At 41.3% G+C, this 15661-nt stretch overlaps 1 protein-coding gene and 2 pseudogenes across 1 annotated transcript; all 3 read left to right on the forward strand.

The window, feature by feature from the left end:
- The first annotated feature begins 240 nt into the window (after positions 1–240).
- Positions 241–4223, forward strand: LOC111327061 (protein Wnt-2b-A). Its single transcript, XM_088733261.1, has 5 exons — positions 241–389; positions 493–655; positions 837–1060; positions 1856–2121; positions 2871–4223. Exons 2-5 carry the CDS (start codon positions 579–581, stop codon positions 3498–3500), a joined length of 1197 nt encoding a protein of 398 aa, XP_088589387.1. The 5' UTR covers positions 241–389; positions 493–578; the 3' UTR covers positions 3501–4223.
- Positions 4224–4339: 116 nt separating this feature from the next.
- On the forward strand, positions 4340–5626 carry LOC148722775 (uncharacterized; annotated as a pseudogene).
- Positions 5627–13379: 7753 nt separating this feature from the next.
- On the forward strand, positions 13380–14538 carry LOC111327991 (uncharacterized; annotated as a pseudogene).
- The last annotated feature ends 1123 nt before the right edge of the window (positions 14539–15661 follow it).

The following is a 15661-nucleotide window of genomic DNA, read 5'->3' on the forward strand; positions in this document are numbered from 1 at the left end:
GAATGAAACTGTGTCGCTGGGAAAAAAAGGAAAGCGACGGAAATGAAAAGTCACAAACTACTTCGTACATAATACAAATCATTGTTGTCTGCTCAGTAAAAATAACCTTTCGAAAAATACCACACTATGAATAATCACACAATCGATTTTAGGGCGGCTTTCATAATAAGAGCTTATACACACCACTTCAGAGAAAGAAAAGAATGTCATTTTCTTAGAAAAGGAATGATAAATTGTACTTTGAAGGAATGTCTCGGTACTTAGCCCTAATGTAGAGTCGATATCATTTACCTAGACGCTATTACAGCTATTAACATTTTTTAGGAAGCAAAATCATCACAGTACCATTTCCGAGAGGAAGAAAATCCAACTACCCGCTGAAATGAAAGGTTAAGGCAGTGCGTCCAAGAACACTAGACACATCGCTGAGGAGTTATCCTTGATATACTTCAGTGGTTTGACACCGTTGACGAGTGTTGTTTCTATATTTAGTGATATTCGTTCGTCGCTGATTGCAGCGTTGAGAGCAGAAGTGTCTGGTGGGCAAACGAACAGAAACAGTGCAAAGAAGAGCCACTATGGGGAGAATCTTGACGATTTTGGTTTTCAATCTTCTTCTGGGTTTCTTCCCAATGCGGACAGCTTCACGTTGGTGGTATAATATATATATTTTTATTTTTCTTTGGTCCTCCTTCAGCTACATTAATCATTTTGACTTTTTCCTGCGCAGACTGAGACTCCCAGATATAAACATAAAATATCGGCTTTAACAGGGTTCCAGTTGTGGTCAAAACAATGATCTTCAGATTGTTTATGTGTTTGTTATTTCAATAAAGGTTTATGTCACAAGTGTTTCAACTTGGTTCCAAAGCCATCTGTAACCATGCAGCTGGTCTGCCTAACTTTGAACTATGCCGAAAGAACCCAGATGTTATGAAAAGCATTGGAAAAGGCGCGAAGCTAGGAATTGAAGAGTGCCAACGACAGATGAGGGACGAACGGTGGAATTGCTTCACGGTGCCTCAGGATTTTAGTGTGTTTGGAAAAGTCTTGAAGATAGGTATATATATTTATGTAAAATCAACACATTCATAATTGACTAAGAGAGAACTGATACACTACATGTAGACAATTTTTCGTGCGAGAGAGAAACACACAGAGATCGAGCATGAAACTTTTTGAGTTAAACAGTTAAATGTTTGTCAGTTAACGTTTAGAAAACCAAAGAAAAACTAGATCAAAGTAACTTGATTCGAGAGCTCTTCAGCTGGGAATCATGGCTCAAATAGGTTTGTTCTGCGATCTCTGATAATAAGAGTTTCAAACAAGACTATCGAAAGCTGAATATTTTTCCGGCTTAATACTGTTATGTTATCAACATATGTGTACTGTTTCACGTTTGCTATTGATACTGAATTCCTTAGTACATCATATATCTGCTCGTCAACGATAAGAGAAAAATTAGCGACACCTTATTATTAAAGCCCCATGCTTTGAAGGTCGAAACGAGCAATTTATGATTGTAACCTCATCACCAACATTGGCTTCTGTGAAATTCAAATACATATCATAAATAATACAACGGAAGAGAAAAGTATTTACAAAAAATGCATTATTTACTGTAGGATTAGAAAGTTGCTGACCTTCGTAAGACCTTCACGGTTGAACTCTCGGCTTCTTCAAAAAACCTTTCCAAAACATAGATAACTAGATAAATGAATGACACAAACGATAACAAACGGAAAGGTCCTCTGATAAATGTCTGCCAGCAGGCCCCCCCTCCAAAACTCAATTTTTCTCCCTCCATAATGATGTTTCAGATTCTCTCTGTGATATACTTTCTTCCTTTTTGCAGCAAGCCGGGAAACTGCCTTCGTGTATGCGATTACCTCAGCTGGAGTTGTACACGAAGTGGCTAAAGCGTGCATCCGCGGTGACCTGAAAAATTGTTTCTGCAACAAAACAGAACTAAGAAGCGCACGAGCGGATTTTAAGTGGTCTGGATGTTACGACCACATTGCTCATGGCATCGAAGTTGCCAAGTTTTTTGTGGATTCTGATGAACGGCAAAACGATGCTCGGGCAAAAATGAATCTTCACAACAATCTGGTCGGAAGAACGGTGAGTCTTGAAATAATGAATAAATAAGCGTCTCTGTGTTTTCAAGCTTTTTTCTATTTTCTCACAAATTAATCTTGGGAAAGATTTGGAATTGATGTTTTCGTGCTCTATGCATTGGCTTTGTGTCTGGCTGAGGTTTTTCGGCTCTCGGTAATCTTAACCTTGCCGTGAAATTATTTTGTGGCTTACACAGAGCATAATCCTTAATTAGTGGGCAGAAACAAAATAACGGGGTGTGACTTGGTAAATAAAGGAGCGATAACACGAGATAAATTATCGATTTAAAAGTGTCGACGGTAATTCGCAATTATGATAGCTATAGTCATTACACGTCGCTATGTGATTCGTCCAGAAAACTCATCCCGCTCTCTCGACCAATCAGATTTATAACTGAAACCAATCATGGCTCGGTCACGTGTGTTTTCCCACGCTTCAGACAGTTGCTTGCTTGTTTTTCTTTGAGTTAGTGGCTTTTTGTGGTATATTTTCTTTAATGGTTCTAGGTATGATTGTGATAACTTCGGTATTAACTTTACGACACTATCGACAAGCGCTCCTCTTTTTTTCTGATATCTGTGTTGATCGTCTACGCCAGCAGACGATGATTTCCAAATTTTATTTTATTTTATAACGGTAATTCTCCGTTATGCAAACAATGTCTCACATTTTCATCATATGGATAGCTGAAAATTAACTTCTTCCTCTTGAGTAGAGGCATTTTTTAAGAGTTAAAATGCAATTTTTTGCAGGTCGTAAAAAATCGCACAGCCGTGAACTGTTTGTGCCATGGTCCTTCTGTATCATGTGTTATGCAGACCTGCTACAGAAGTTTGGCTCCGTTCAGCGCTGTGAGTCGCCATCTTCGCGAAAAATATGACAAAAGCGTTCTTGTGACTATTGATCAAAAAGGGGAAAAATTGGTGGTGGCAAACCAGAAGGCTAAGAACGAGTCCTCACGTGAAAGCCTCGTGTTCTTACAGAAGTCCCCGGATTACTGCGTCCCAAACCCTGACTTAAACTTGCCAGGAACCACGGGAAGGGTGTGTTATAATGGGAACACGACCACAGCTGCCGGTAACGGGACATGTGGAACTTTGTGCTGCGGGCGCGGGTTTAACGCGATTCGAGTCAAGGAAGAATACAAGTGCAATTGTAGTTTTGTCTGGTGTTGTGATGTGAAGTGTAGCACGTGTAAAGGAACTGTTGAGAAAAACGTTTGTAAATCGCTCAAGGAGTATATTTCTGAAGGAAACGGTAAGATTAAGAAAGACGCAGAAACGGCAATGATTAAACAATCGCGTAAAGAGAAGAACAAAAACCAAAGTGCTTTGAGACGCTCTGACAACGACAATCGTGAACTGAAGACGATCAAAGGTTAATTCCTCCCACTGAACGGATAAGACAAATAGATGACAGTAATGAAGTTAGTGAAAAAGCAAAATAGATAGAAAATTACACACAGCTACAAAATAAGCGACTTTGAGCAAGTGCCAAGCTTTAAGGTCATGGTGTCATCGAAAACAGTAATTGTGCTGCGCTATTCAGTAGAGACTTTGAGGAAAAGAATTTGGCAGAAGAAGCTTGAAATTTTACCCTCCATTCTGTTAGGCATTGTGACTAAACACAGTTTTCCTTATATACCTATGTTTAAACTTGTTTTCGTGGCCTTTTACATGAAGAAATAATCGTGAACTCATTGAAAAGCTTTTAAAGCTTAAGAGATTAAAATAATCACCTCTTTTTCATCAAATTACAACAAAAAAATGTTGAATTCAACGTTCTTGGCACCAAGGTTATTTAACCTATACCCAGTCAGTACATTTGACGGAATAAATCTTTCACGATTTTTCAATGCACTTCAATCTTGATAAAGCCATTGCTAGAATAAAAACGGCAGAAAAATAAGCTCCTCAACCCCCACCCCCACGTCTAAGGATTCGTCCATTAGCAACCAAAAATAATATTCGGGGAATTCGAACGGAAAGCAGACTGTGCTTCTCGTCAAACGGCTCAATTTTTTTAAATCAGTTCTTAGAAACTTTTTTTGATTTAGTTAAAGAGAAAAAATGACACAGCTAATTAAAAAACGTAATTAATTTTTATTCTTCTCATGTATTAAGTTTCTCTAGTACAACTCGGTTGAATGTCCACTTCCTACAAGCTAAGCCCCAATCCCCTCCCTTGTTAAGAGGTTGTAGTATTTGTTTAAAAGGCAAAAATGGCACTGTTTGGTTTCCGATTTCCGCAAAGAGCCGACCAATCAGTTTGCTCGAGTGGATGATAAACAACGAACGTTTCTAAGAATCATGACGGGAAGGATGTGTCTAGTGTCGTAATAAATGCCACAAATAATTCAACTACCTGGTGAAGACGAGCTGGTTGCGTTCACATACCAAGTTCATGTTTAGAACCTTCGGATGATGTCAAATTTAGGTTCGGTAACTGCTGGATTTTCAGCAATCTACGATGAAGACGGCCTTCCTTCGAGTAACATATTCAAACTGTTCCTAGAGACTTACATGATGAGACCTTACGGCCTGCTCAGTCTCTGATAGCTCCTGAAAGTTACGACGAGAGCCTTTGCATGAAAGACGAGCAGTTATCTAGCAGTGAGGATGAGGAGTTAGCCGGTGCTAGCTTACCTAAGGGGCCTGATCCCCTAAGGGGCTTGATCCCCTAAGGGGCCTGATCCCCTAAGGGGCTTGATTCCCTAAGGGGCTTGATCCCCTAAGGGGCTTGATCCCCGATACGACTTCGATTTTAGCGATGCCAAAGAAAGCGGTAAGAAACACATGAGCCGGAGGAGGGCATCAATATCACCGACAGTACGGCTGGAAAAGAATAGCGATCAAAGTTCGTGGGAGATACAGAAGACCGGGCGACGAATGGCTCGGTCCAAACGGCATACACACCGCAGAAGTTCCAAACCAATGGGCGGTTTCGTATCACGGCACGCAGGCTTCCAACGTCCGCAAGATATTCAAAGAAGGCCTTAAACCTGGTTCCAGAGCAAAGTTTGGTCCAGGTGTCTACAGCAGCCCTAGTCTGGAAATGGTTGAAAGGTGTTATTTAAAGCAATTCAAGCTTAAGGGAAAAAACTACAAAATTGCCTTTCAGAATCGTGTCAATCCTAAGCGCGTCGAAATCATCTCTGTTTCAGAAACAAAAGCTGGAGCGGAATTCTGGCTCACAGAGAAAGACGACATTCGTCCCTATGGTGTACTTAGTTAAAGAAATTAAAGAAGATAAATGTAAGCTTTTTAAAACTATTCCAGAGCTCACAAGATGTATTTTATATCGTCACTCTCAGGCAAGTTTATTGAATCGTGTTTGTTGGTAGCCTGAGCTAATTATTAAACTGACTTTAAATTACTTCAAAACGATCCAGAGACTGGCACTACTTTTCGCAACCTCCACTCACTTCATTCAAACACGACAAAGACATAGGCATTTTTTTCGTCAGAAGTTCATTACAAACTAATGACCAGCCCGGCACTTTTAAATGCGCTCGCGCACGATGCGAAACTTGTCCTTTCATTCACAACGCTTAAAAAATATCGGGACCCAAACGACCATTAACATCACTGATCACTTCACGTGCACCTCAGCCAACGTCATCTATTGCATAACTTGCACTTGTTGCATAACTTGCACTTATTGCAAAAAGCTATACATCGGCGGAACAGGAAGACGACTAGGTGACCGATTCCGAGAACACCTTCGCGACGTAGAAAGGCATGACAAGGACGCATCAAAACCAGTCGCTAGACACTTTAATCTACCTAATCACTCTAAGTAACATATGGCAATCTGCGGTCTTTCCTTACATTTAGGTAGCTCGGAAAGCCGTAAAACTCTCGAACAAAAGTTTATCTTTCAAATCGGCACTCTTAATCCCACAGGTATCAACGAACGCTTTTCATTCTACTAATTTATTCGTGTTTTTCTCGTCGCCATGCTCCCACCAATAGCACAGTTTCACTTTCTGCATATTCTTGGGTTTCAGGTGACGTCACAAGCTTTGCTGAAGTTAGTGTCCGCCATCTTGGTGTCCCTCGGGTGTCAAATTTATGAATAATTAGTCGATTTCTGTAGTGAAGCCCTCTCTCTTATCGCCGTATTATTTCGCCAACTACATGAATATCCAGAAAGAAAAGAGCGATAAAAGTATCCGGCATTCATCTTAAGGTATCCCAGTGCTCTCTGAGTATGCCGAAAGCTTAGAGAGTTAGAAGGAAAGATGTTTGCAAAAGATCTCGGTCATCGGGGTTGACCCTGCAGAGCATACCAGCCGAGAAGTTCAGTCTAAAATGCTTGCCTCCTGTGGAAGTGTCGGACGTGCTGAGTTACCTCGTTCTTGAGACCATCTTCTACACCAAGAAGCAGTTCAAGGCGTTCAAGAGTCTAGAGGCGTTTAATCAAACGGTGTCGGGATTTGTAACCTCAGTTGTAGGCAAAGTAATCGTCGGAAAGTATGTCGTGAGAGCACGAGTTTGGCATTCACAGCATATGAATGATCCTTTAATGAACATTTGGGTCATTTCCGAAAACGATGGGACTATTTTGTCAGCCCATTGCTTGGGATGCAAAGTTGGGCTGGCTGAGGCATGCTCACATATCGCGAGTGTTTTATTTTATGTTAGAGGCAACTACTCGAATTCATGGCAAGCTCGCTAGGTGTCACGAAAACTCAGACACCGAAAACTCAGATCCCTCGAAGTGTTCTCCAAGCTTCCGAAGTGCTCCATAATTCGATAGTGCATAGCATAAAGCATGAACCAATTGTTTTATAAGATAACCGGTGGAATAATGCAACAAATCCGACGCGAAAGACGGAGAACAATATCAAGAGTGATTCTTCAGTGAAGCGAATCGTAACGGCGATGATGCCGAGTCTTCTTTGCCGTTGTTTTTCTCTTTCTGCCTCATTTAAGAAGTCTAGCCCAAGGGTCGCAAAATTGTCTTCGTTTTGGGACTGGTGGGCCGAGTCTCTGTTTGTATCCATTATTATCGCGAAATATTTAAGAATTTTAACAGAGCGACAACAAGGATCTGTGCGACGAAGTACAAAAAAGTAAACAAACGTCCCTTTCGGCTCGTCAAAATCACGCCACATTTTAATACTTTGGTGTTGGAGCGAGCGCATTTGATCCAGTTAACTGTGAATGAAAAGCTCAAAATAAACGGGAAAAATGGAGGAAATCTAAGCTAAATGAAGTCTTGTGTTACTCTAAAATGTTTTAGAACATAGCTAGCAGAGTCGAGCAATCAAATTCATTGTACGTAAGCGTGCTCAAAATCCCGATAGTGCACGCTGATAGCGTCAGCAAATGTGACTTCGCTAGAAATTTTTTTTTTCGCGCGAGCGGCCATTATTAGCGCGGGGAAAAATAATACATTTCGCGACAATAATGGATACAAACAGGAACTCGGCCTACCAGTCCGAAAACGAAGACAATGTTTCGACCTTTTCCCTTGGGCTAGAGTTCTTAAATGAGGCAGAAAAAGAGAAAAACAAAGGAAAAGGAGACTCGGCATCAGCGCCGTCACGATTCGCTTCAACTGATATTGTTGTCCGTTTTTCGCGTCGGATTTTGATGCACAATTCCACCGGCTATGTTCTAAAACAATTGGTTCATGCTTTCAGCTGTGCACTATCGAGTTATGGAGCACGTGGGAAGTTTGGAGAGCACTCAAGAAGCTAGAGTCGCCCTCGGCTATCGCCTCGGGCAACTCTTACGCTTCGTTCGTGCTCTCCAAACTTCCCGCGTGCTCCATAACTCGATAGTGCACGCTAAAGCATGAACCAATTGTTAATTAATGCTCAACCATCCGACGATTTTGCGAAACGTGCAACTTGAGGCCTTGTTTTTGCTGCTTCAATTGGATCAAGACCCAAAAGGTCATTAGAACATAGCTAGCAGAGTCGCGCAATCAAATTCATTATACGTAAGCGTGCTCAAAATCCCGATAGTGCACGCTGATAGCGTCAGCAAATCCGACTTCGCCAAAATTTTTTTTCGCGCGAGCGGCCATTGCTAGTGCGGGGAAAAATAATACATTTCGCGACAATAATGGATACAAACAGAAACTCGGCCTGCTATTCCGAAAACGAAGACAATGTTTCGACCTTTTCCCATGGGCTAGAGTTCTTAAATGAGGCAGAAAAAGAGAAAAACAAAGGAAAAGGAGACTCGGCATCAGCGCCGTCACGATTCGCTTCAACTGATATTGTTGTCCGTTTTTCGCGTCGCATTTGATGCACAATTCCACCGGCTATGTTCTAAAACAATTGGTCCATGCTTTCAGTTGTGCACTATCGAGTTATGGAGCACGTGGGAAGTTTGGAGAGCACTCAAGAAGCTAGAGTTGCCCTCGGCTATCGCCTCGGGCAACTTTTACGCTTCTTTCGTGCTCTCCAAACTTCCCGCGTGCTCCATAACTCGATAGTGCACGCTAAAGTATGAACCAATTGTTAAACATACACGCGGCATTACCAGGAGTGATCATGAGTTGAGTTTATCTCTTGAATTTTCGAGAGGTCTGAATTTTCGGGGTGTGAGTTTTCGTGACACCCCAAGCTTGCTTGCACTCAGGTAAAATGCTCATGGATTTTGCCGACATATGTCAATGAAGTGCCGAATGCGAGGGCTAAAGACATCGATTTCTCATCGGCTAAGAAGCTCAAAGAAAAGCTCGACCAAAAATTCGCGGATCTACAACAGCCGCAAGCCTCGAACCATACAACAACTTTTAGTTCCTCCTGTTCTTCCCCTTGATTTGTAATGATCTTAGGTATAGCGCATTAGATCATATATCTACTAATTTTGCGCTATAGAAATAATAAAATTATTAAATTATTATACGACAAAATCCTTAGTCTTTATGCTTTCCACTTTTGCTCGAACAGCCAACAACAATGCATAAAACCATCCCTTCTTTCTCACATGAACTCTTCGTTAGATACGGTTTGTTTACGCTCGAGGGACACCAAGATGGCGGATAGTAACCGTTGCTAAGGTATTGGTCACGTGGGTGAAACCCAAGGATAAACCCACACACAACCCACAATTCCTCCATTCGCTCTGATGATGGGCTAACGCTCGAAACGTCAGCCTTTTAACTCTTTACGGTGGCCAATTTACAATTTAAACTTATGTATATAAGAACGATCCTTCGCAGTAAAGCACTATTTGAGCAATAGTGGAAATCAGACCTGAAAAAAATTTCAGGCCGTACAGGCCTGAAATTTTTTTCAGGTCTGATTTCCACTATTGCTCAAATAGTGCTTTACTGCGAAGGATCGTTCTTATATACGTCTCATAACCGCAGTTCACTCATATGTTTCATATGTTTGTTGTTGTTCAATTTAAACTTAGTTGATATTACCAAATTACCTAATAGCAAGCAGTTGTAGTTAAGATAAGCTGTCAATAAAACTGTTGCAAACCACAAGGGACTAATACAATGCTTGCCCGTTCATAGTTTACTAAAGAAAAAAAGGTCAATGAGTTATTGAAATCCTTTATCACGTAACTATAGGAACATTTTTACACTTAAATTCGCGAAAGAAACCTGAAGTGCAAAGAGTAAGTCTGAGCTCCAGAATTAAAAGTTCTTAAAAAAGGAAGACTTTGTTCTGTATTCTGTAAATACCATTTCAAAATCGCTTGTGTGACTAAGTTTATTTAACAACAACAAACATATGTATGAACTGCGGTTATGAAACGTATATGTGCACGATCCTTCGCAGTAAAGCACTATTTGAGCAATAGTGAAAATTAGACCTGAAAAAAATTTCAGGCCTGTACGGAATTCGAACCACTGACCTCTGCGATACTAGTGCAGCGCTCTACCAATTGAGCTAACAAGCCAACTGGGAGCAGGCCATCAAATTAATTCGACATAAACCCGTAGATGATAAATCAAACAACAACAAACATAACCGCAGTTCATACATATGTTTCATATGTTTGTTGTTGTTTGATTTATCATCTTCGGGTTTATGTCGAATTAATTTGATGGCCTGCTCCCAGTTGGCTTGTTAGCTCAATTGGTAGAGCGCTGCACTAGTATCGCAGAGGTCAGTGGTTCGAGTCCCGTACAGGCCTGAAATTTTTTTCAGGTCTGATTTTCACTATTGCTCAAATAGTGCTTTACTGCGAAGGATCGTGCACATATACGTAAGTTTATTTATTTATTATTACTTTTTTTAGCTTACATAAACAGCTACGTTTTGTAGGGTGGCCGCCGTGCACTTAACCCTTTAACTTCTAGAAGTGATGAACACGTAACTTCCCCCCATAGTATACATACAAGACCCACCAAATTGTTACTGAGAATACTGAAACTTATCAGGAAGAAGTTATCATGATCTAACACCAAATTCTCGTAACTAATTTAAAGGAAATGTGTAGCAGCTAGAGGGGAGAATTAAATATAAGGTTTTGGGAATAGTCCTTTTTACAGTTGTGGGCTTGGTGGCCAAGCCTTTGAACAGAAGTGAGGCTTAGGGTGACCTTGTTATGATAGAGATGTTGCTGCTTTTCAAATGCAAATTACTTTGTTATCATGCTAACTAGATACAGGTCTCCATCACAACAGGGTCACCCTTAGCCTCACTCCTGTTCAAAGGCTTGGCCTCCAAGCCCACAACTGTGAAAGCCGACTATTAAGGGTTACTTTCTCCGAAGTGGAAAAATTTGTGGTGGCAAACCAGAAGACCAAGAACAAGTCTTCACGTGACAGCCTCGTGTTTTTACAAATGTCCGCGGATTACGGCGTCTCAAACCCTGACTTAGGCTTGCCAGGAACCTCTGAAAGGGTGTGTTATAACGGGAACACGATGGCAACCGCGGATAACGGGACATGCGGTACTTTATGCTGCGGGCGCGGGTTCAACACGATTCGAGTCAAGGAAGAATACAAGTGAAATTGTAGCTTTGTCTAATGTTGTGATGTGAAATGCAGCACCTGTTAAGGGAATGTTGAAAAAAACGTCTGTAAATCGCCCGAAGAGTGTATTTCTGCAGGAAACAGTAAGCTCGAAAAGACGCAGAAACGGCAAGTAAAGAATCGCGAAAAAAAACAGTGCTTTGGCTCGCTCGGATAACGACAATCGTGAACTGAAGAAGATCAAAGGCTAATTCCTCCAATTGAATTGGAGAAGACAAACAGATGACAGCAATGAAGTTAGTGAAAAAGCGTAATAAGTGGAAAATTCTATGTAGCTACAAAATAAGCGACTTTGAGCAACTCCTATGTTTAAAGGTCATTGTGTCATCGAAAGCAGTAAACGCGCTTCACTTTTCAGTAGAGACGTTGGGAGTAAAGAAATCATGCCCCCATTCAGTTAGGCATTGTAAATAAAAGCACAGTTTTTGTTATATTGTTTAAACTTTTTTTCATGGCCTCTTTGATGGAACACAAGCGTCCCGAGCTCACTTTTCAAGAAAGATCATTTCATGAAAGTGTCACGCGTTGTGTGAAGCAGTGTTAAGCTACGCGAGGAGCCTTTGTGATCTGAACGCGTTATAAGGGGAACGAAATATGGTCCGTATATGTGCACGATCCTTCGCAGTAAAGCACTATTTGAGCAATAGTGAAAATCAGACCTGAAAAAAATTTCAGGCCTGTACGGGACTCGAACCACTGACCTCTGCGATACTAGTGCAGCGCTCTACCAATTGAGCTAACAAGCCAACTGGTAGAGCCACTGGTAGAGCGCTGCACTAGTATCGCAGAGGTCAGTGGTTCGAGTCCCGTACAGGCCTGAAATTTTTTTCAGGTCTGATTTTCACTATTGCTCAAATAGTGCTTTACTGCGAAGGATCGTGCACATATACGTTTCATAACCGCAGTTCATACATATGTTTCATGTGTTTGTTGTTGTTTGAAATATGGTCCATTGACAACACTAAATATTCCGAAATATGAACGTTTTACAGTAAGATTGATAAACCTTACTCACTCCTCTCGTGTTCGTTGCTGTTCTTGACGATTTCTGCCGTTTTGGGCTTGCTTTGCCATCACTGTTGTTCCTGTTATAAGACGAAGTCAAGGCTGTAGTCGGCTGTTGTCCACGCGAAGGCGGATTGTACCCAGAAAATCCTTCCAATCGCCAATTTTTCTTTTCATTCTTTACGATCTAAGATCAGTGCGCCCTCAGGAAAATGTCTCAATTTCAAAACTTATCGAGCATTATTTGGCCAATTATTGGCCAATTTACCACTTCAACTTTGTTGATATATCCAAATTATTACCGAACATTACGCTGAAAGCGAGGGTTTTCCAACAGCATTTCCAAGTTCACTTCTTTTTTCCTGTATTCTTCCGGTCGCGGAAGAGGCTTGGGCATGATGTCAATTTTCTCTCTACCGAGGTACGGGTTTTCGTTTGCGTGCCTTTATTTCAAGGTAAGTAAGGCCCGGTTCAGACGCCGATCTTTTCATGAGCCGAACCTAATTCCTTGAATTAAGTACATGAAAAGATCGGCGTCTGAATTAATTTGGAACGGCTATTTCAATTTGGAACGGCTAACCCGTTTTTCTCGCCTGGCTTGGCCGAGAATTTCGCCTGTAGAACGCCTTTGGAACGGCTTTAATTCAGACGCCGTATTTTTCATGTGCCGATCCTAATGCATAAATTGTTGTAATGTATTTTGCTAGCAGTTTGACTGGTTTTACTGGAACTGAATTTGGAACGGCCGAAAAGGACGGCGTCTGAATCAGCAAGCGTACTTTTGTTAATTTGGGTCGGTCCAAATTCGAATTGAGTTCGGCTCATGAAAAGTTCGGCGTCTGAACCGGGCCAAAAGAATATAGATTGACCGTACCACCCTCGGCAGGGACAAGATTGATTTACAAGACAGCCCATATTCTCCAACAGAACAAAGATCCTACTCGCAAGTTCCTGTTTCCTTGTTCACGTGATTCCGGTCTCTCCAGCAAAACTATTGTGACCAGTTTCCGACATGGGTCTCAAATTCTTGCCTCAAAGGTTTGATCAGATGGTGGTGATGGCGAGGGACGGGGGGGGAGGGGGGGGTGCATTTACTTAAAAGAAAAAAATTGGCAAACTCTGCGTTTAACCTCTGCAAAAGCCGACCAATCAATTTGTCCGAGTGGATGGTAAACATCCTCTGTTTCTAAGGATAAAAGAAACAAAGAATTAAGTGTAATGTAGTATGGGCATGAAATAATTCATCTATTTGCTGGAGACGACGTGGCTGTGTTCATCTCAGAAAAAACCTTCAGAAAATGTCAAATTTGGAATTGCTTCATACTGGATTTTCAGCAATCTTTGGTGAAGGTGGGCTCCCTTCGAGTGATATACACGAACTGTCCGAAACAACTTACACAAAGATGCAACCAATGGAGATGGCTCTCCAACATGGACTCCCTTCGAGTAACATACACGAACCGTTCGAAGCAAGTTACACCGGGATGCAACCTTTTCCATCTCTGGGAGCAAGTAGAGGTTCGTCTAATTTGAGAAGTCGTATGATAGATGTTGTTTTTTTTGAGTTAGAAGGCGAAATATTCACTGTTAGAGCACTGAATACGCACACAATCAGGCAGTTGAAAGCTGTTTTTGAAGAGAAGACAGGAATAGACGCAAAGATGATGGGGTCTGACGTACAGTGGCAAGACACTTGATGATACAAGTGAAACCCTTTTAGTACGCAGTCTCGGAATTTGTCATGGCAGTAGTGTCTTCCTAGTGCTGTGTTTTAGTAGAGGTTCGTGTAGTTTGAGAAGTTGTATGATAGAAGTCGTTGTGTTTTGGTTACAAGATATGGTAGTAGCGTCTTCGTAGTGCTGCGTTTACGTGGTGGTGGCTAACCAGGTAGTATCGACCCCAGAGGACTTGATCCCCAATACGATTTTAATTTCAGTGATGTCAAAGATGATGGTAAGAAATACATGAGAGGAGGGCATCAATATCATCGACCGTACGGTTGGAAAAAGATAGCAATCAAAGTTCGTGAGAGATACGAAGGAGGCGAGGAATGACTCGGCCTAAACGGCATATGCACTGTAGAAGCCCCAAACCAATGGGCTGCTTCGTATCACGGCACGCAGGTTTCCGACGTCCGCAAGATAGTCAAAGAAGGCCTTAAACCAAAGCAAAGCAAAGCAAAGCAAACCCAGAGCAAAGTTTGGTCTAGGCGTCTACAGCAGCCCTAGTCTGGAAATGGCTGAAAGGGGATATTCACAGCCATTCGAGTTTGAGGGAAAAAACTACAAAATTGCCTTTCAGAATCGTGTCAATCCTAAGTGCGTCCAAATCATCCCTCCTTCACAAACAGAAGTTGGAGCGGACTACAGGCTCACAGAGAAAGATGATATTCATCCCTTTGGTGTACTTATTAAAAAAATCAAAGAACCTAAAGAAGATGATTGTAAACTTTTTTAAACCATTCTAGAGCTCACAAGATGTTTTTCATATCGTGACTCTCGGGCAAGTTTACTGAATCGTATTTGCTGGTAGCTTGAATGTTTTATGGATAAAGTTTTCTTTCAATTTCAACTTTGCTGTTCGCGGGTTGATTGTTTACCCTTCACTTGGGAGAAAATTGTTAGTTTTTAAAATACAGTGTGAAATCATATAAAACTAGAAGCAACAGTGGACATCATTTGGGCTTGCCTCTATCAGTGGGGGTCACGGTGTTTAGCAGTCGTAGCAAGTCACATAGAGAGACCGTAAAACACCTTGCGGTTTACTTTAGTTCTTTCAATCGCTTCATGTAAATTTTCATCATAAAAGTTCTTTTAAGAGTTTATTTCAAGCACCGTTTTACAAAAACAATTCGAGTTTAGGCGCCAAAAACATGAGCCGTGGGGGGAGTAAAAGTCATTAGCTGATTGACTTTAATGAAATCGGACCCATGTGTTTCTTTCGCAAATGTTTCTGAAATCGCCAGCGATTAAACGCTGCAAGTTACTGGAAGGAAATATATGGCAAGAGGGTGTTTCGACAACCAAATTTTGGAGTGAGATCACCGCTTTTATCAGCCGTTATTTAAATATGAAATACCCGGTCACTCATTTACAAGTCATTGAATAAGAATAGCATTTATTGTGTTATGCCTCGTTTCTCGAAGCTTCCCGACACATATAAATAAGGTGGACCAAAGTGGCCGGGTATTCCGAAGTAGCTCAAGAGATATTTAGGATATGTTGATACGAGGGAAGCGTTAGTTTTTTTAGTATTATTTCGAGACCATTATGTAAAGTCAATTTCACAATCAACCCTGTGCAAGGAGGGAAATTTATCGGTAGATATTTATTATACACAGGTTTCATGGCTATTCAAACATTATCAAAATTCTTGGCTGAAAAACAGCAGCCAAAACAGCGATAATAACGTTCCATGGCTTCCCATGATTGACGTAAATGTTTGTCATCCGACTTCAGCTTCAGGGGCATGATGCTGCAACGTTCTAGAATGCTTAATTATTTATCTAGTCATGTTTAGCCGAGCTGATACTGATTTGTAAACAGAATACGATGCAAATATATAGAATATTCCAGACTGT

This window comes from Stylophora pistillata, chromosome 9 (genome assembly GCF_964205215.1).
Source record: "Stylophora pistillata chromosome 9, jaStyPist1.2, whole genome shotgun sequence".
NCBI lineage: Eukaryota > Metazoa > Cnidaria > Anthozoa > Scleractinia > Pocilloporidae > Stylophora > Stylophora pistillata.